We start from the raw sequence: 22,641 nt of genomic DNA, 5'->3' as shown, positions 1-22,641 counted from the left end.
GCCTCAGCCTCCTGAGTAGCTGAGACTACAGGCATGCACCACCATGCCCAGCTAATTTTTTCTATATATATTAGTTGGCCAATTAATTTCTTTCTATTTATAGTAGAGACGGGGTCTCGCTCTTGCTCAGGCTGCTTTCGAACTCCAGACCTTGAGCAAACTGCCGGCCTCAGCCTCCCAGAGTGCGAGGATTACAGGCGTGAGCCACTGCGCCTGGTGCCAGGGCAAATTTATACAGATTTATACAGAGTTTAAGTCCCAGCCCCTCCCCAGTGGCTCTTTTGTGCTTGCTGTTCTGTGTGCAGCCCACAGAGGCCCAAGAGTGTCATGGGAGACCCTGGGTCATCAGGCCCCCCAGGAAAGAAGAGGGTTGAAGCCCTGGTGTCTCAGGGATCCAGGGTCACAGACTAATTTGATTCTACTTTCACAGCAGCTGGCCACAGCCAGGCATTTGCCCGTGTTTTCTCTCTGCAAAAGCTATTTTATTTCTTTTGAGTTTAACTGCTTGTTATTTCATTGATGGTATGATTTCTCTTGTTAAAATGTCATAGCGTTAAAAAAAAGGATAAGGACCACTAAAAAAGCTAAACATGGATTGGTTTTAGAAATTGCCTCTGGAAAGTGAGATGTGGGAAGAGAGCTAGGGGTATTTAATAAAATACTGCTGTATTTAATAAAATACTACTGTATTTTATTAAAATAATTTTCTTAAAAATTATATAAATACTACATATTTTATACTAAAAAGTACAAATTTTTAAAAACTACCTGTAATCCAAACTTCACCGCTATTAATATTTTGTTTGTTTTAATGTTATCAAAGCATATACAAAGCTTTAAATTCCAAGAAAATAGTTTTGAGAACACTATTTGCTTTGTGGCAGTATGGTTTGATATCTATTTAACTTTTAAATGTGCATGGTCTTTCTCCAATTCTCCAATTAAATTATCACCCCTATTACAGGCAGAAAGGTTATTTTCCATATCATGCTCTACCTCACAGCACCTACATACTGAATAAAGTAATGTACTTCAAATGATGAAATAGCGATTAATTTCTCCCAAATTACTCTTTCAACATATTATTCTCATGTTTCCCCTCTACCTGAGAATCACTTTTCAACTCTTTGATCAGGTATTGAAGGGATCTCCAAAATGTGATTTCAATAAAGCTTATCTGGTTGAAACCATTTGCAACAACTAGTGTGTATTTTTTTATCCCATGAACATGCCATACTTAATTATGTGTCTTTCCCTTTTTCTGATTTCCTATTCCTGGAATATCTTTCCCACTCTTAGCTATTTATTCAAATCCTATTCATTGTTCCAAATTCCAATTCAAAGGTGGCCTTTATAGAATTTTCTCTAGTCATTTCAACCCATGTTAAATGCTCACTCATAAGTGTCTCAATATTGTAATCTATAATACTCACTTTGGCACTTAATCAAATAATATCCTATATCTTTATTGCAGATCATATATTAATGCTTGTTTAAATGAACAAAAATGAATAAAATGAGAGTAAACAGCACTTTTATCACCTGACCAACCAGGCTTTATAGCAGGGAGAAACAAAGCAATAAAAGAAGAGATTCTCAAGTCAAATAGGGAAAATATTCTTTTGAAATAGGAAAAGCATTCTTTTGAAATAGGAAAAGGAACTTTCTAATACAGAGAACCAAATGCTTTTTGTGATAGGAGGAGAGAAGTGGCTGATAAAAAAAAAGTCATAAGGAGAAACAAAGGCTGAAAATTCTGTTTAAATAGGTGAGAGACAGGAGGCATGTATCTAGGGAGAAAGTCTGAACTTAGGTAAGCAAGGTTGAAAGGTAGGGAGAGTAAAGAAGAGAGTTCTGTATATGTTTTAGGATTTAATTTAATGTTAGTTTTCTGAAAAATTAAACCTTTAAATTAATCCTGGACTCTGAAATTCAATTAAACCTGACTAAGGGGTCTTGTCTAATCTTAAACTTACAGAAAAATAATTGCAATGAAAATGATACACATGAAGAATCTACTCACAATCCGGGACCCGTTATATGGAAGGCACTCAAATGTGCAAAAATGCCAACAGGGCCCACAATTCTGGTGTCCTGAGATACGTCTGAATGCCATGGCCACTGTTCATTTAGGTTATCAATACAACTAATAGAAATGTAATTCTTACCTTTGTCTTCTCCCTGCTCACCAATAACCCATACTTCTTTGCCTGAAGTCTGTGCCTTCAAAACATTTGTAATAATATATTGTAATCTCTGTGAATCCAGATTGCAGCCAATTCCAATCACTTGATTTATGGGAAATGCACTCAGTTTCCATGTCACATAGGTCATGATTTCCACTAAATATTGCATAAAAGGTGAAAATGTAAAGATTAAAAAATATATTTCTATAGAGTACCACAAATGTCTAAAGAAGAAGAACAAGGATATAAAAAAAAATGAAAAAAAATATATTTCTAGCCTAGCTCACAAAATATTTATAATAAGTAAAGTATATTAGAGCTTCTATATACTCTTCTTAGGTCCTAAATGCACTGAAGCATAACATATTTTTAATGTATATTAAAAACACTAACCAGGCTTCAACAAGATTTTATATAACTTTGTTAAATATAAATTGTTAGGGGTGGAATACAAACTGGGTATAGAAGGCCAGAAAAATAATTTCTTTTCATCAATCAAGTTCTCTTTTATATTTATCTTAAGCTAAATTTCTACCTTTAAATTAAAATATTGATTCATATACCACTATTATGCAGTATAGCATTATAAATGAAAACACAACTACTTTTTTCTTATATGCCAAAAGAATTTCAGGAATTAAAGAGATCAATATTCCTCAACTAATTACTACAGAAAAAACAAATGAAACGCATACCATACCCCTATATTAAGAACATTTAAAAAATCTGTTGACCAATTTGAGTTCAGTACTGACTAACTCTTTGAAAATATTTCTTTTTAAAGTAAAACAGTTCCAAAACAATTTTCAAATTACAAAATGTTAAAAATGTACTCTGGCATGCTCACTAACATTTTATGATACTTCAGAGTTAACAAAATATATTTCATATAAGTCATTGCATTTTTCTCTTAGGGATTTAAACATTTTCTCACTGAGGAAGATATGGCTAACGACCTGGAATATAATATCACATTTCATAAAAAATTTTAAGTTGTAACCTTCTAGTTAATGCCAGTCATAAGAAGTAACTGGTTGAGAAGATATGGAGATACTACATTGTTCATTATAAAGGCAATTTTACTGAATATTCTAGCCATCCCTTTATAATCTAAAGTTTTATGGCTTTTATCAATAATGGCAATTCTACTGATGCACCAGCTCATCAAATTAATTTAAAATAAAGCCTTTTACCTGGTTGAGATGCAACGAGCAGGACACTGTGTTGACTATAATGTCCCAGAACTGGGACAAGGGCTCTGAACATATCCACATTGCTCTGTACCACATCAAGATAGGACTGAGAACTACCCAAGGAGTTGACTGTGAAGATCACCACCTTGGAATGAGCAGAGGCAGACAAATCTAATGAATAAAAAGAAACAGTCTGAGCTCAAGATATAGGCTTTAATCAAGTTCTAGTTCATGATATAAAGGTTTTTCTTTTCTACAAGTAGAGAGCTTTTAGGCATACTTGCCCCCAGATCAATCCTATATGCATGAAAGTACACAAAAATTGCTGAGAACTCTCTTTAGAAAGAGAGTTCAGAGCAAGAGTGTATCCTAAGGGGAAAAGATAGCAATAAAGATAAAATAAATTACAAGAACCAGAACCTATAAACAAAAATTGAGCTTTTTAAAGTAGTTCATTTTTTTTTTTTTTTTTTGAGACAGGGTCTTGCCCTGTCACTTAGGCTAGAGTACAGTGGCATCATCACAGCTCACTGCAACCTGAAACTCCAGGGCTCAAGCAATCCTCCTTCCTCAGCCTCGTAAGTAGCTGGGACTATAGGCAAGCACCACCATGCCTGGCTAATTTTTTTAAAAACTTTTTGTAGAGACAGGGGTCTCTCTATGTTGTTCAGGCTGGTCTTAAACTCCTGGTCTCAAGTGATCTTCCCACCTTAGCCTCCCAAAGTGCCAGGATTACAGGCATGAGCCACTGTGCCCAGCTGTACTTCACAATTTCTAAAGGAAAAAATACACTATAGGTAAAATGGACCTACAATCAATTATATCACTGATTTCTAAACTGTGAGTTTAGGGTCCTAGAGTCCTTGAAATTGACTCAGAGGCCATCTGGAAAGAGTGGGAAGAGTAGGAAGAAGGCTGGCAAGCACAACTCCAGGCCACTTTGGACTCTCCAAGCAGAGTAGTGCTGCTTTAAAAAAATCTGTTTTATTAAGGGTTCTATTCCAAAGAGGAAAAAATCTGGCTTGAAAATGTCTAAGTGAAAAAAATATGTTGACTCATTTTCAACTGACTTTTTCTTATGCTGAAGCCCAGCTGTCCTTGGGTAACTTCTTTCAATGGGACTTACAGGTAAGCAACTGTTACGACTTAGGAAAACCTGGTCTCTGGCATTTACTCCTCTGATCCTCAAGCACATGTACGCTATTTACAACTATATTACTCTCTACACCTCACAGTATGTTACTGTAAGTACTTATTGTAAATAAGTACATGCCAAAACAGTAGCCAGATGTTATCAGCATCGGAAAGAAAAGAAACATAATAAAGTTAACTAGAATGGCATCAGTCTAGTCAACATTAATGAATTAGCACCCCAGGGAGACAATGAGTAGATTTCATGGTGTGTGTGTGTGTGTGTGTGTGTATTTTCTTGATACTGGCTCTTGCTTGAATTCTTTCCATTTATAATGTTTCTCACTACACTTACCACATGTTTGATAAATATATACATATATATATATATATTGTTTTTTTTATTGCTGTTGTTGTTAAGAGATAGAGTCTCACTGTGTTGCTCAGGCTGGACTCAGCCACAGGTGTGTGCCACTGTGCCTAGGTCTGTGGGTCTATATTCTTTTTTTTTTTTTTTTTTTTTTTTTTGAGATAGAGTCTCATTCTCTTGCATAGGCTAGAGTGTCATGGCATCTGCCTAGCTCACAGCAACCTCCAACACCTGGGCTCAAGCAATCCTCCTGCCTCAGCCTCCCGGGTAGCTGGGACTACAGATATGTGCCACTGTGCCCAGCTAATTTTTTTGGCTAATTTCTCTCTATCTGTAGTAGAGACAGGGTCTTGCTCTTGCTCAGGCTGGTCTCGAACTCCTGAGCTCAAACGATCCTCCTGCCTGGGGCCTCCCAGAGTGCTAGGATTACAGGCGTGAGCTACTGCGCCCGGCCTATATTCTTAATTAAGCCTCTAAGGCCATCTTTCTATACAAGTTTCAGAAGGAAACACTTGTACGATGTGTCCACTGGGAAATCCATTATCCAATTTTGGTTGCTATTATGACACAGTGGTGGTGATAGTAAATCCCCAAACTGAGTCCTGGATTTTAATTATGGTTCTTCATGAGTCCTTTTAAGTAATTCCTGTGTTCCAGAGTTCAAAGTGAATAACTGGTGATAAGTCAAAACCTCAAGACTTAGAAAACATTAGAACTGGAAGAGATACAGTTAACACTTTCATATCCCTAACTATGTGCCAGGTACTCTACTAAGTGCTTTCCATATACTTACTCATTTAATCTAACCCACAATACAAAATGGAGTAATATCATCCCCATTTTACAGGTAAGGAATCTGAGGCAAAGAGAAGTTAAGTAACTTACTCCAAGTCATAGAGCTGGTAAACATAAAAGCCAGAATTTAAGCCCATGCAGTCTGGCATCAGAGTGCTATTAAACACTATGCCATACTTAGGAACTTAGTCCTACACCTTCATAAAGATGGAGAAACTGTTACCTGGAGAGGTTAGGTGGCCTGTCCATATTATTAAATATCAGCAAACAGTTTAATTTACAACTCTACAATTTGGCCCCCAAGCTATCTTGCTTATTTTTCTTTTCTTTTCCTCCTTTAGCTTCCTCTACTTTGAATGATAGAAATGCCCTCCTCACCCTCAAGTTTCACTTAGGAGTAATCAGAGTAGTAGATGTCTAATATGATTTCAAAAGTACAAGAAAGGCTCCTTACTCCATAAGATATTCCTATCAAGCTCACAAGCCTTTTAATCTCTCCCTTTGAGTTTAGAAGCCAGTATGTCTTAACCTTCTCCGACATAAACCTGTGGCTCAAGCTGAATGGGTCTATATTTATTCCCTAGGATATTTTTCTCATCTTCTTGATACTGGCTCTTACTCAAAGTCTTTCCATCTTCAATGTTTCTCACTGCACTTACTATGTTTGATAAGTAGCTGCTTAACTGTCCACTACATCAAACATACTATATGTTAGGTTTGTTCCAGGTGGGAACCTGAAAAGTATGTATAGTACAGAATGTGGTTAATGCAAAACTTAGGCTTGTAAAACAACAGCCACAGGAGTCTGGAGAGTCCCCAGAATTTGTCTAACAGACAGCTGCAGCCGGCATTCCTTTTCACCCTCCCTCCCTGATAGAGACACTTTATCCCTCCCTACCTCCCCTGATAAGGACTATGCCAGAGCTCAAGGATGGATGTGACTGGGCAGGAGTCCTAGGAACTGGTTGCTTGAAAAAGAATTAATTACAAATGGCTGTTTTGGCCTACTAACTTACTCCCCCCGGAAAAACCCTATATAAAACCCAAGGCTCTCCCCTTTTCTCTCGTGGACACTTTTTGACCTCCACCAATCTGCACCCAGATGCCCAAAATAAACAGCATTTTGCTACACATGAGGCTTTGTGTGTCTCTTTCTCAGCTCCGGACCTAACATTATGAGCTCTGTGAAAGCCAGGATTGTTTATGCCTTACTCATCTTTCCACCTCTAAGATCTAGTCACTTAACAATTGGTATATTTCCCCCACCTTTCTGCCAGTCCAAATTTCCACAATCCCAAAAGATGTAGCATCTATCTCAATCTTATTTGGCTAAAAGTATTCTATCTCCACTCAACTCCAAGAGTCTTCACTGTCTGAACCATTCTCTTGGCAATTAATCATATACTTCTTCCTTACTCTCTGGTCATGAATTATTGTTCACATCTTGTGTGTGTGTGTTTGCATCTAAATTTTAAGCTGCTTCTGACCAAGTAGAGTCTTCTGTTTCTATCAATCCCCTGTAGCAGTTCTTAAATGCTAGGCTGGGTACTTAAGGATAAAAGTGCAGATTATCCCCCAATCAGAGATTTAATTTAAATAGATAAGAGTAAATAGCTCCCAGGAATGCAACCCCTCAGATAATTCTAATTCATTAATAATTAATTCAATAAAACCCTACTAAAGTCCTGTTCATGTCACAGGTAATTAATTGTGTTAGGCCCTAAGAAATCAAAAGTGAACAAGATATTGTCGCTATCCTATATATTGCACAATATAGTAAAAGGGTTAGAATTGAGGGTTTCAGAATGAGACCTAGTTCAAATCTGAACTTCCCCACTTATTAGCATAGTAATGAAATGTTCTGGAAATTAGATAGTGGTGATGGCTGTACAACACTGTGAATGTGTTAAATATACACAGTATACTGTGAATGAGAACTTAAGTCACTAATGGTAAATTCTATGTGTATTCAAGCACAATAAAAAAAAGGAATTTATATATGTATACACACACTATTGTGTGTACAAAACAAGTATAGAACCAGTTCCCCGAGTCTGACTCCTGAAGCAACTACTGTTTTAGTATTTTTCCAGATTCAGTCTATTCATACACAAGCATAACTATTTGTGCATGCACGTATGTATATGTCTGTATTTGCATGCTTATATGCATGTATGTATATCCCTACCCAAAATATTATAGTAGCTATTTAAGAAAATTCAAATGGGGCAAAGTACAACTCTAGGATGATCAGTCAGCTGCAATCAGCTAGGCATGTCATGATGGGGCATTACAAAAATTTCCAAATAAGCTTTAATTCCTAAAATTATTAATGTACTTCTCCATATCATAGAATATATTTATGAGAAGTTAGTTAACAGTAATTAAGTGCTATCAGAAATGTACAACCAAAATTAATAAGAGGTTAAAATAAAAATTTTTTAAAAATTAAAATTGAAAAAAATAAGGAAAACATGAAAGTTGCCCCAAGATAATATACACTCATTCAACATTCAGCAGATTATTACTGTGTCTCTACTTGGTGGCAAGCACCATGCACTATACATCTATTCCAAGGTTTCCATTCTTTCAGTTATCTAAAGCAATAATTATTGATGGTTAATGAGGCACATAGGAAGAAACAATTTCCTCAGGTCCTAAATTGCCTCATAACCTCTAGGGTCCATGTACTAAACAGTCTCCTAAAGTGATTTGGAAGAATTATGAGGTCCCTTAAGAACTTCAGTACCTGAAAATGACAGGCACAAGAGAATATCCAGTTCCCCAAGGAATCCTCTACTTGAAGCCTACAAAAGGTTTATTAAAGCAACTACGATACTCTTTCCATAGAAGGAAAATGAACTCATGATATCCTATAGGGATCCAGAGGCTTGCTAAAACGATTACACCCAATTTGTGTAACTGACAGGTATGATTTCACCTTTTCTGGCCACTGTTCCTTAGTACATTCATGCTTGTGAGACTGTATGTCTTTATATATTATTTGGAAAATATGGTCAAGGAATACAGGGGACCTGAGGCAAAGGAGAGCCAAACAAGTATAGCATATTATAAATGATCTTACCTATAACTTGGTAGAAAGGCTTTAGAAAATATGTTTACTCTAGTTCAATGGCCTCTCATTTTATTATTTTCTTGCATCATGCATCCCTCATAAAATATTTTTTATTTTTAGATGGGGTCTTGCTCTGCTGGAGTGCAGTGGCCCGATCGTAAGTCACTGCAGCTTTGGACTCCTGGGCTCAAGCAATCCTCCTGCCTCAGCCTCCCAAGTAACTGAGACTACAGGCATGCACCCCTACATCCAGCTAGTCTCACCATGTGGCCCAGGCTGGTCTTGAACTCCTGGCCTCAAGTGATCCTCCTACCTTGGCCTCCAAAAGTGCTGGAATTATAGGCATGAGCCACCATAGCCAGCCAGCTGATAAAGTATTTTCAACCCTATGTCCCAAAATATGGCATTTACCCACATAAATATGTTTACTAATATGTATATTATTAAATATATGTAAATTTTAATTAAAATTGAGATAGAAAAATGACATTTCAAATTTTATTTATTGATATAACAACCTTTTTGTTCTTATTAAAACTTATTTTAATAATATATTTTTAGTGAAATCAATGTGAATATTTTTTCTTAATCTTGGCTTGGCACTTTGCTATATACCAAGAGGTAGGTACTATTCTCATTTTACAGATGAGAAAACTGAACTTTGAGAGATTATATAATCTGACAAATGTCAGAGCTATAATGTGGCAGAACTAAGATACAAAATTCCATCTTTTGAACTCTGAAACCAGTGCTTTTAACCAATATATTCTGAGAAAGGAAGCAATCAGAGAAAACAAATTTATCTTGAGGTGTACATCAAAGACAAAGAATAACTTCTTCTGGCCCATATGTATGAATCGGAATGTTATTTAATCTCATTGATATAATCAGTTGCAATCTCTATATGACTTTGGGAAAGTCATTTAACTTATTTGAATCTTAGTTTCCAAATATGTAAAATGAGGGACTTGGACTTCAAAGTGCTTTTCAGCATTAAAATTCTGGGATTCAAAAATAAGAGCAAATAAGGCAAACACCTAAGCAGAATAACCAGACCTTTGCTGATCTCCACATTAGGCAGGTTGAAAATGTCAAGGTCCATCGTCCCTCCTTTAGTTCCTTCTGAAAGGTCTAAGAGGACCAGCCTGTCCGCTATTCCCTGTACAGTACAATAAGAAAAAGAATAGCATTACACTGGGCATAGCCAGTTACTCAATTTAAATTCATTCGAAAATGAGGGCTAAAGGAGAATACACAGGCCTCATGTGCTGTCTTAAGAAAGAAAAATAACACCACAGAAATAAAAGTAACATGCAAGCAAGAAGTTATTATGAACTTGAATAATGTGATCCTTTAGCCCTGACTACTGAAAACTGAGATCTAATAGCGCTTAACTCAGAAGTCACAGATTGCAGGTTTCTACTGATAGGATGACTAACAAAGATGGCTTGGTGCACTAAGTTTACTAGTGCTGTTAAGTTCATGTTTCCATTTTGATGTCATAATTTTATTCTGAAAGAGTTTAGAGTGATCTTTGGGTCTATCTTAGCACCTTATTTCTAGCATGAAAGTCAAAACTAATGCCAACTTTTCTTTAAAAAGAAAAAAGGATATTATTAGAGCTATAAATCTAAACACAGACCCTATTATCATGTGAGACCCTCCCCAGAGATTTCATGAAAAATATTCTAAATTTCTACAAATGGCTCCCTGGGTGGCATGATGGGCTGACTATAAACAATATTAATAGCATGGAAACTCCTAAGAGTCAGTTTTCCTTTGTGGAAGGTCTTTATCCAAAGTAGAAGATCTGAAGATCTCTCTTAGGATGTAGGGGCAAAAGTACCCAAGGATATATTAGATTATTGGGCAGAAACAGTTAAGAAAACAACATGGCTATACTACTTATTAGCTATGTAACACTGGAAAAGTCACTGAATTCAGCCTTATTTCATGTGGTTGGGAGGACTAATTATGTGACACAGGGCTGGCATACAGTAGTCCTCTCTAAATCATAGCTATTAATTTTACTATTGTTAACCACATTTATAAGGAAAATGCAAAGAAAACTATGAGTTATCATTTTCATTTATAAATTACAAAGATCCAAGAGTTTAATAGTAGTTGTGGGAAAACAGGTATTCTCATATGATATGGGTGTGAAAATAAACTGGCATAATTGATATAAGGCATAATTGGTAATTTCTATCAAAATTTTAAAATATTAAATTTAAATTTAATAATTCCTTTAATCCAGTCTCATTCATAGAAATTATCCTACATGTTTATTAGTACATGGGTAAATTGATACAATATGTATAAGGATATTCATTAAAAATATTCAAAAGACTAGAAATGCCAAAATGTTTATCAATAATAATAATTAGTATAATATAGTGGTTTAGAGTAGAGCTTTTCAAGCTTTAATGGATCACCACTTAATGGATTAGTAAAGTGTATGGACCACCAGGATTTTATTAAAATCCATATTTTGCTTCAGTAGGTGTGGGCTGAGACCTGGAATTATGCATTGCTAACAAGATCTCAGGTGATGCCAATGATGCTGATCTGAAAGCCACAGTTTGAGTAGCAAGGATCTATAATACAGGCTCTGGTAAAAAGATTACCTGTCTTCAAATCGTGGCTCCACCATTTATTAACAGTGTGACTTTAGGCAAGTTGGGCAAGTTCCCTATGCCTTGCTTCCTTCATTTGTAAAATGGTGATAATAATAGTACCTAAGCAACAGGGTTGTAAAAATGAGTAAAGTATTTAGACAAAGGGCCCAGCACCTGCCAAGCATTCAGTAAAGGTTAGTTATTGCTGCTACTATCACCACCACTACTACTGCCACTATTATGACAGTTATTATTGTTGCATTATTTGAATACTGTACCTTTTATTAAAATATTAATGTTTAAAACAAAAAACGGAAAAAATTTTCCACCCAGACAGTTCACAAATAGTGACAGTGAGACTCTTCTAACAGTTAACGAACATGATTTTAAGGTGCCTTCTCGTGCATACCAAAAATTGACAAATAATTACAAATAAAATTAATAAGGCCAGTCGTGGTGGCTCACGCCTGTAATCCTAGCTCTTGGGAGGCCGAGGCGGGCGGATTGCTCAAGGTCAGGAGTTCAAAACCAGCCTGAGCAAGAGCGAGACCCCGTCTCTACTATAAATAGAAAGAAATTAATTGGCCAACTGATATATATATATATAAAATTAGCCGGGCATGGTGGCGCATGCCTGTAGTCCCAGCTACCCGGGAGGCTGAGGCAGAAGGATCACTCGAGCCCAGGAGATTGAGGTTGCTGTGAGCTAGGCTGACGCCACGGCACTCACTCTAGCCTGGACAACAAAGCGAAGACTCTGTCTCAAAAAAAAAAAAAAAAAAAAAAAAAATTAATAAAACTCAGTACTGCTAGGGATGTCAAAAATCAGGTTGATGTGCATGTTATTATTAGTAGCATAAATGAGTTCTGCTTTTCTAAAGAGCAATCTAGCAATATGTAATAAGTATCATAAAAACTTTTCATGCCCTCTGACTCACTAGTACTATTTTTGAGATTATGGACACCTCCCCAAAAAACTTCAGATAAGAAAATAAGCAACTTATAAAGTACTATTATACTAGCATTTTATTTAGTAACAAAGGAACCGAAAACAACTCAAATTCCAATTAAGAGGTAATAGTGTATTCAGATGGAGGGTGGAGAAAATGAAATTATATTATGCCAAAAGTTAGCATATAAGGTTCTAAGCAGACAACTTTAAAAATCTTCTAACTCCCTGGATATAATTTAATTATCTGCTAAAGTAGAACCTACCTCTAAAATATATGTGAGTCTTAAATGGGAAAGGAAGAATTTGAATGGCAAAACAATCAAATTTAAATAGAAAAGAAAAACTAATACCAGCCACCAAATAAACTTACAGAGGGACAGCTATTCTATTCTGGGTTACATTTCTCAAGCAATATAAGACATGCTGTTATTATGATACTGTGCCATGGAGGGAGGTGGGCAGGTCTTTTGAACCTCTCTTAAAGGAGATTTAAGCCTTTCTGTAAGCAATTTATATAGAGATCTAGTAAAAACGACAAAAAAAATCCTAAACTAGTATAAAATATCAACTCAGAAATTATGATCCTAAAAGAAAGTAATTATACAAGAAAAGTCATCCCTAAAATAGAAGGCTAATTTTAAAATGAGCTAAAATTAAGTATTATATTAAATAAGAGTTTAATTAAAGTGGCATGACTCAGAAAACATAAAGGAATTCATTTGCGACTAAGTCAGATGAATGTGAAGTTGAGGTTTCCCTTGGATTAGGATGAGCCCATTGTTCAAATCACTTTTTCAAAGATTATTCCATGACTAACTACTAATTAAGAGGCAACATCACTGATGAGAGTTTTCAGCTATGTTTCTGTCAACTTGCTAAATATGTTTTGAGGCAAAATGAGGTTTTCCTTAAATGACAAAATGAAGCCATTATTTTTTATATGTTAAACACAAACTGCCTAAAAATGTAGCACTACGATAGATGTATTTATAACCACTATGCTTACATACCTTTGCTGAAATTGCTAATGTGCAGGCAATACCCAACTCTCCACCTCCAACCACAGTAATTTTATTGATTGTTTTATTTTCATGATTTGCCCAGCTCTTTGAATTTATGTCTGAGACACCTAGAAAGAAAAGTAGGTTATCCTGAGAACTAAAAATAATAACAAAAATCTTTTTAGCATCTTTTAAAAAATATACCAGGCTTCAATAGCTCAGATAGAAAACATGGTGCTGGTTCATAATGAGCCTCAAAAAATACTTATTGAATAAATGAATGCAAGAAAGACAGGAGTCTATTAAATATAGACTATTAAATATTCTACTAAATAGAAGTTATCTTTTTAAAAAGAAAGTATGTTTCCCAACATTTTAAAAGTATAACACTCTAAAACAGTAGGATTTCCATAATTCTGAAAAACATTCTGACTTTTATTCCTGTGGTCTACAATACAAAAAAAAGTATAACATCTCATTAAACTTTTGCAAGCGTGAGTATTTGGCTTTATCCTCAATGAGAAGCGATAAGAATCATAGATCTTCTAGGGCCATATACTGAATAAGCCACAAAGCTAAATAAACATATAATGAAAAAGGTGTGAGATCATTAAAACATATCAAGTGGTTTGGGAAAAACACAAGATTTTATCTGTCAGTATAAGACCTTTTTACATTTTAAGAAACCACATTTTTTTTTTTTTTTTGACAGAGTCTCGCTTTGTTGCCCCAGGCTAGAGTGAGTGTCATGGCGTCAGCCTAGCTCACAGCAACCTCAAACTCCTGGCTCAAGCAATCCTCCTGCCTCAGCCTCCCAAGTAGCTGGGACTACAGGCATGTGCCACCATGCCCGGCTAATTTTTTGTATATATATTTATATTAGTTGGCCAATTAATTTCTTTCTATTTATAGTAGAGACGGGGTCTCACTCTTGCTCAGGCTGGTTTCGAACTCCTGACTTCGAGCAATCCGCCCGCCTCGGCCTCCCAGAGTGCTAGGATTACAGGCGTGAGCCACCACGCCCGGCCAAGAAACCACATTTAATGGAACTATATGGTAATACCTTATGATAAACGTAAAGGAACTTTTTATTCAAAACATATAAATATACACACACACACACTTTTTTTTTTTTTTTGAGAACAGAGTCTCACTCAGTTGACTGGGCTAGAGTGTCATGGCATCAACCTAGCTCACAGCAACCTCAAACTCCTGGGCTCAAGAGATCCTCCTGCCTCAGCCTCCCAAGTAGCTGGGACTACATGCATGTGCCACCATGCTCGGCTAATTTTTCCTATTTTTAGTTGTTTGGCTAATTTCTTTCTATTTATAGTAGAGATGGGGTCTTGCTCTTACTCAGGCTGGTCTCGAACTCCTGAACTCAAGCAATTCTCCTGCCTCGGCCTTCCAGAGTGCTAGGATTACAGGCATGAGCCACTGCGGCCTTTTTTTTTTTTTGAGACAGAGTCTCTGTTGCCCGGGCTAGAGTGCCGTGGCAACGCCTGGGCTCAAGTAATCCTTCTGTCTCAGCCTCCCGAGTAGCTGGGACTACAGGCATGTGCCACGATGCCCGGCTAATTTTTTTCCATATATTTTTAGTTGTCCAGCTCATTTCTTTCTATTTTTTTTTAGTAGAGATGGGGTCTTGCTCTTGCTCAGGCTGGTCTAGAACTCCTGAGCTCAAACGATCCACCTGTCTCGGCCTCCTAGAATGCTAGGAATACAGGCATGAGCCACTGCACCTGGCCTACACACATACTTTTTGTTGTTGAGACAGGGTCTCCCTCTGTCACCCAAGCTGGACTGCAATGTCACTAATGTAGTAGCTCACTGCAACCTCAACCTCCTGGGCTCAAGCAATTCTCCTGCCTCAGCCTCCCCAGTAGCTAGCTACAAGCATGGGCCACCATGCCTGGCTTATTTTTTAAATTATTTTTTGTAGAGATGGAGTCTTGCTATGTTGCCCAGGCCAGTCTTGAACCCTTGGCTTCAAGTGATCCTCCTGCCTCAGCCTCCCAAAGTGCTGGGATTACAGACATGAACCACTGTACCTGGCAACACACACAATTTATAAAAATCAAGTAACAGAGAGTAAAGGATTTTAGTGAGAAATTGTAAATGTATAACTCCCAAGGCAATCTGACTGACAAAAAATACAAACCTTCAGTGATTTTTGCAATATAGGCTAGCAAGTCTACCTGCCGTGCCTCATCAGATGATGACAGAGAATACAGAGGAAGTTCCTCTTGAAACTTGGCAATCATTTCTTTAATTAATCCAACAATGACAGATTTAGGCTGCAGAATACACACAAAAGGAAAAGTTACACAAATATTTTGCTACAGAATATGAACTTTTTAATCTATACAGTGTTATAGAGTTAGCCAAAAGGAATATTTGATCATGTTGTCATTTTTTGAAAACCACCCTACAAATTATGTGATACTTTAAACTGTTTTAATACTTTTAACTGCAAATAAAGGGGGGAAATGCTAAATCAACACCTCTCAAAAGTAGGACACAGCATGAACGTACTTAACAGCAGAATACTTAGGTTTGGGAACTATCTCCTTTTTTTAAAAAAAACTATTTATTTATTTATTTGTTTGTTTTGAGACAGAGTCTTACTGTGTTGCCCAGGCTAGAGTGCCGTGGCATCAGCCTAGCTCACAGCAACCTCAAACTCCTGAGCTCAAGCGATCCTTCTGCCTCAGGCTCTGGAGTAGCTGGGACTACTGGCATGTGCCACCATGCCCGGCTAATTTTGTTCTATATATTTTTAGTTGGCCAATTAATTTCTTTCTATTTTTAGTAGAGACGGGGTCTCGCTCTTGCTCAGCCTGGTTTCAAACTCCTGACCTTGAGAGATCTGCCCGCCTCAGCCTCTTAGAGTACTAGGATTACAAGTGTGAGCCACCGTACCGGCCTACACCTTTTATTTTGAAATAATTTCAGACTTATAGAAAAGTTGCAAAAATAGTACATATACCTTTACCCAGATTACTCAAATGTTAACATTTTATAACATTTGCTTTTTTAGTTTCTTTCTCTCTATATATAGCTTTTCTGAAATGATTGAGAATAAACTACAGACATGATAGCCTACTATCCCTAAATACTTTAATGTATATTTCCTAAAAGAAAAAAAAAGACATTCTCCTACACAGCTATTAATATTAAATAGATTAGAAAATTAGAAATTAGAAAATTAGAAAATTAGAAATTAGAAAATTAGCACTGATAAAATATTATCTAATCTAGTACTGCTTTCTTTTAATTTAACTGGTTAAGCAACCTTGGTGAAATTCACTTAACCTTTCTGAGCTTCAGTGTCATCAGTAATACAATGTGAATAATCCCAAATGGCTGGTATGTGAAACAAATGAGCTAATGCATGCAAAGTGAAGCTGAGTGTAAAATAGATTTTTATTATTAGGAATATTTAGTAGAATGCTCATTTAAAAAGTACTTAATTTCTCAGAGTCTGGGTTTCATTATTTATAGATTAAGAAGATGAGGCCTTTAGAGTCAAAACCTCAAATACCTTGAGGAACCAAGCAGATAACATTAAATGCGTGAAGCTTCTAAGTATAAGAAAATCTGGAAAGATGATTATTGTGGCAAATTGGAAAGAGCATGCCTATAAGGCATTCAAATTCATATTAAAACCAAAATAAAACAAGGTAAAACAAAACCTCTGTGCTACTCAAAAAAATTCCGTAGGCCTAATACAGCCCTCGGAACCTCTTGAGGAAACTGCGATCTCTGGCCTCAATGACCTCTAGATTCCTTCTGGCTCCAAAATTCCATATAATTGTACCACAAAATTATAATTCCAACTGCATGTGGAACTTAAAGGTACTATAGTACTTTTAAATAGGGCAATTTAAATAATGTAGTGTCTTTTTAGAACTAGTTTTAGCTTTTAATAAAGAGGCTCAGAATAAGAAAATGAAATATCGTCCAAACTGAAATCAAGCACAACCTCAACTAAATTATAAGACTATCTCTGAGAATGTATTAAACAAACAAACAAAATTATCAAAGAAGATGCCAATGAAAACCAGAGAAAAGAAACAGGATACATGAATTCCTGTAACAGGGCACAGATGTCAAAATACTGCTTGAGGATAAAGGAAAAAAAAGTAACAATGGCTGACAGAGATAAACAGACAATTCAAAAAGGAAGAAACATACATGATTGATAAATATATGAAAAAGATTTCAATTTCTCAATCAAACTGAAAATTAAGAGTAAGATACCATTTTTGTCCTTTCAATTGACAAATTTTTATTATGTCCCTTTATTACATTTAACTGGCAATCTTATTTAAATGATCAAGTAATGAAAATAATGTACAAGTTAATAAAGTAAAAATTCAACTCCCACTACTGACAATTTGGTGTGTGTCTTTTCTTATTTCTTTTTTTCTTTTTTTTAACAGTTTTATATATGAAAAATATAGAAAATCAAATATAGAAAAGCAAAGCAAAATGTACTCATAATTACACACCTTTTTATGGGATTCTATAAAATAAGAAGTGATAATCCTAATTGCATCCTTTATTCCAAACTCACTCAACTCTGATATATCTGTGTCATTTAGTCTTATAACCTTCTGGGCACATATACACATATTATAAATTATTATTATTATTTTTTTTTTTTTTTGAGACAGAGTCTCACTTTGTTGCCCAGGCTAGAGTGAGTGCCGTGGCATCAGCCTCGCTCACAGCAACCTCAATCTCTGGGGCTCAGCGATCCTCCTGCCTCAGCCTCCCGAGTAGCTGGGACTACAGGCATGCGCCACCATGCCCGGCTCATTTTTTGTATATATATTTTTAGTTGGTCAATTAATTTATTTCTATTTTTGGTAGAGACGGGGTCTCGCTCTTGCTCAGGCTGGTTTCGAACTCCTGACCTTGAGCAATCCGCCCGCCTTGGCCTCCCAGAGAGCTAGGATTACAGGCGTGAGCCACCGCGCCCGGCCAAATTATTATTATTTTTTTTTTTTTTTTTTTTTTTTTTTTTTTTTGAGACAGAGTCTCGCTTTGTTGCCCAGGCTAGAGTGAGTGCCGTGGCGTCAGCCTAGCTCACAGCAACCTCAAACTCCTGGGCTCGAGCGATCCTTCTGCCTCAGCCTCCCGAGTAGCTGGGACTACAGGCATGCGCCACCATGCCCGGCTAATTTTTTATATATATATCAGTTGGCCAGTTAATTTCTTTCTATTTATAGTAGAGACGGGGTCTCGCTCTTGCTCAGGCTGGTTTTGAACTCCTGACCTTGAGCAATCCGCCCGCCTCGGCCTCCCAAGAGCTAGGATTACAGGCGTGAGCCACCACGCCCGGCCCCAAATTATTATTTTATAAAGTTTTTAATTAGTTATAAAAATGAGAGCATACTGTATACCTATATAAGTCAATGTATAAGCAAAGTGTGTAAGCTAAGGTTTGTTTTGTTTTAATGATACTATATTCTACTAGAGCAAGAGTATTGTAAAATAGGTACCCTGCAACACTGATTTCTTTTCTTTTTCTTTTTTTGAGACATAGTCTCACTCTGTTACTAGGGCTAGTATGCTGTGGCATCAGCCTAGCTCACAGCCACCTCAAACTCCTGGGCTCAAGGGATCCTCTTGCCTCAGCCTCCCAAGTAGCTGGGACTATAGGCATGCACCACCATACCCAGCTAATTTTTTCTATTTTTTTTAGTCGCCCAGCTACTTTTTCTATTTTTTTTTAGTCACCCAGCTAATTTTTTCTATTTTTAGTATAGATGGGGGTCTCACTCTTGCTCAGGCTGGACTTGAACTCCCGAACTCAAGCGATCCTCCCACCTCAGCCTCCCAGAGTGCTAGGAGTGATTTCTATTCATGGTAGAAATACACCAGTTTGTCTACCTTTTTAGAGGCCAATTTGCAATATATAAGAAAACTTTTAAAATTCTAAAAATCTTTGATCTAATAATTCTATTTCCAGAGATTTATTATTAGGATATTGTTAAAGATACATAAGATATACACAAACATTTACATTTAAAGATGTTCATCATTAAAGTTTTTACAATAGTGCGATTTGTAAATACATTATGTAATATTATTAGGCTGGATCATCAGGCAACCATTAAAAACTACATATTTTGAAAACAGTTTAATATGGAGAAATGCTAAATATAATAGTAAATGAAAAATGTAGGATATAAAATTGTATAACGTGAGGACTCATAAAACAAACTATAGTTATATATGTCAATGTGGATGAATTTTAAAAACTTAATGTCAGTTAAAATAAAGCATGTCACAGAAAATTACATACAGTATGATTCAACTTATATAAAGGCCAAAAACAGGCAAAACTACTATATATATATATATATATACACACACACACACACACACACACACTATTTTAGTATTTTTATATATATGTGTGTATATATATAAAAATGAAACAAAAGAATCTTTAATAGGGAGGGACTATGAAATAAGGCCTTATCTCTTGTTAATGGCTTTTCACGTACTTTCTCAAGCACCAAGTGACTATAAAAAGAGAGAGAGGAAACAACAGTTGGCTCCTAAATCTGGAAAAAGCAGCTTTGTATAGGCTGTTGTCATTAGGGTTGTGGAACTTGGGTGACTCTAGAGAGTGGAATTTCAAATTATTTTCAAAAACCATGTGATAAGTATCATTGAAAGAAAATGCAGTATTATACTTATTTGTACCATCAGAATCAAAGATAAATATTCAGAAAAATACAGTAAAACATTTTTGAAGAAAATTGAAATTGGTCTTACATGGCTCCAGTTTTGGAGATAGGGCAAGTATATTCTGCCTTGAGCATCCACATGTTTTCCAACTGAGATTCCCATATTTGCAGTTGGCTTCAAGAAGCAAATGGGGGGAGCAAAAGGGTGAGAATCCAAAATCCAGAAACGAATTGGTAAGTTATATGTATTACCTATGTGAGACAAAATAAACACATCTTCAAACAATAATGAAGGATATAAATTGTATTTATGATATGGCTTGGTGGCATTTTAAGAAACATGTAGTCTAGTCAAGTTTATATATGAAGGACTGATGTAAAACAAAGCCTATTTCCCCCATTTCATCCACATTCATATTGGAAATATGTTCCTATTAGAGCACCAGTATAACACTTGAGTAAGCTTAATTAAGACAATTACTAACTTATCCAATTCAATTCAGTAAATATTTATGGAGTCTACTGTGCCAGAAGTTTGGGACACAGCATCTTCTCTATGTAGTTTTTTTTTTGTCCTACACAAGCACTGTACCTTCCTTGAAAGGTAGTTGATACCTACATTTTTTAAATTACTCTATACTAAAGTTGTGTTCTTACAGATCTGTTTTCCTTTTAACACTGTAAACTTCTAGATAGGATTATGTCTTATTCTTTTTTTTTTTTTTTTTTTTTTTTTTTTTTTTTGAGACAGAGCCTCACTTTGTTGCCCAGGCTAGAGTGAGTGCCGTGGCGTCAGCCTGGCTCACAGCAACCTCAATCTCCGGGGCTCAGCGATCCTACTGCCTCAGCCTCCCGAGTAGCTGGGACTACAGGCATGCGCCACCATGCCCGGATAATTTTTTTTTGTATATATATTTTTAGTTGGTCAATTAATTTATTTCTATTTTTGGTAGAGACGGGGTCTCGCTCAGGCTGGTTTCGAACTCCTGACCTTGAGCAATCCGCCCGCCTCAGCCTCCCAAAGTGCTAGGATTACAGGCGTGAGCCACCACGCCCGGCTGTCTTATTCATTTCTATATCCCCAGCATCAAGTATAGTTCCTAACATACTAGGTGCTTAATAAAAGTTTCTTATATAAATAAGAATGAGCAAACAAATGAAAAATGAGAGAATGAACCAAACTGAGTTTTATACCTGCCCTGAAGGTCAATAATTATAGATATTGTAACACACAAACTGAGTTAGAGACATTGAACTTAGAGCTGAAAATAACATTAACAATCACCTTGTCCAGTGATTCTTAAATTTTAGTGTATATCAGAATTACCTGAAGAACTAACCTAAACACATGCCAATCCTGAGACTCACCTCCAGAGATTGAGATTTAGTAGATGTGGGATGGGGCCCAAAAACCTGCATTTTCAACAATCTTACACATACCTACACCCACACCTATACACTCCAGAAGATTTTGATGCAAATGATCTATGTATATTTTTATTTTTATTTTATTTTTTGAGACAGAGTCTCACTCTGTTGCCCAGGCTAGAGTGCCGTGGTGTCAGCCTACCTCACAGCAACCTCAAACTCCTGGGCTCAAGTGATCCTTCTGCCTCAGCCTCCCAAGTAGCTGGGACTACAGGCATGTGCCACCATGCCTGGCTAATTTTTTCTATATATTTTAGTTGGCCAATTAATTTCTTTCTATTTTTAGTAGAGACAGGGTCTCGCTCTTGCTCAGGCTGATTTAGAACTCCTGACCTTGAGTGATCTACCTGCCTCAGCCTTCCAGAGTGCTAGGATTACAGGTGTGACCCACCACTATGTATCTCTTTAAACACTGAAAGAAATACCACTTTTTGGAAGCACTATCCTCATTTTATAGAAGAGGAAGTAGGCTCTGTACATGATAGCTTTAAGGTAAAAAAAAAACTATCATACTTAAGAACAGAGCTAAGATAGGAACTTGAGCGTATGCTCCTCCAATTTTAACCATATATGTCATGCCTACCAAGAGAAAATCTTTTGACTGCCTTGGATGCCAGGAAACCCAAAGCTAAACCTAATATAAGTGTTGCCTTGGTTGCCAGGAAGCCCAAAGCTAAACCTAATATAAGGCCAGCACAGTGGCTCACACCTGTAATCCTAGCACTCTGGGAGGCCAAAGCAGGAGGATTGCTCTCAGAGTTCCAGGCCAGCCTGAGCAAGAGTGAGATCCTGTCTCTACTATAAATAGAAAGAAATTAGCCAAACAACTAAAAATAGAAAAAATTAGCCGGGCATGGCAGTACATGCCTCTAGTCCCACTTACCTGGGAGGCTGAGGCAGGAGGACTTGAACCCAGGAGTTTGAGGTTACTGTGAGCTAGGCTGACGCCACAGCACTCTAACCCAGGCAAGAGAGTGAGACTTTGTCTCAAAAAAAAAAAATTATTATAAAGTAATTATATGATAAGAATGTAATTTAAGTTAGATGTAAATAAATTTTAGATAGGTATGACCTTAAGATGATACATATCTCTAAAGAATAGGTGTACAAGGAAAAAATGTCATCATGGCTTTAATGTAATCTTGGATAGGTAAGAAACAACACAGAAAGTTTTGGCAAGTATT

The 22,641-nt window shown here is 36.5% G+C and overlaps 1 protein-coding gene across 1 annotated transcript in view; it reads right to left on the bottom strand.

Annotated features, from left to right (window-relative positions):
• The window catches only part of UEVLD (UEV and lactate/malate dehyrogenase domains), a 41,841-nt gene that overhangs the window by 10,180 nt on the left and 9,020 nt on the right, over nucleotides 1–22,641 (bottom strand). Inside the window, exons 4-9 of the mRNA XM_076002108.1 lie at nucleotides 20,118–20,281; nucleotides 15,484–15,619; nucleotides 13,332–13,450; nucleotides 9,808–9,910; nucleotides 3,380–3,550; nucleotides 2,169–2,342 (exon numbers count right to left, since the gene is read on the bottom strand). Of these exons, the coding sequence (XP_075858223.1) occupies nucleotides 2,169–2,342; nucleotides 3,380–3,550; nucleotides 9,808–9,910; nucleotides 13,332–13,450; nucleotides 15,484–15,619; nucleotides 20,118–20,281 (867 nt within the window). The remainder of the gene's footprint in view (nucleotides 1–2,168; nucleotides 2,343–3,379; nucleotides 3,551–9,807; nucleotides 9,911–13,331; nucleotides 13,451–15,483; nucleotides 15,620–20,117; nucleotides 20,282–22,641) is intronic.

The sequence above is a fragment of the Microcebus murinus genome, chromosome 4 (assembly GCF_040939455.1).
Source record: "Microcebus murinus isolate Inina chromosome 4, M.murinus_Inina_mat1.0, whole genome shotgun sequence".
NCBI classification, from domain to species: domain Eukaryota; kingdom Metazoa; phylum Chordata; class Mammalia; order Primates; family Cheirogaleidae; genus Microcebus; species Microcebus murinus.
This window is presented reverse-complemented; position numbering and strand designations above follow the sequence as displayed.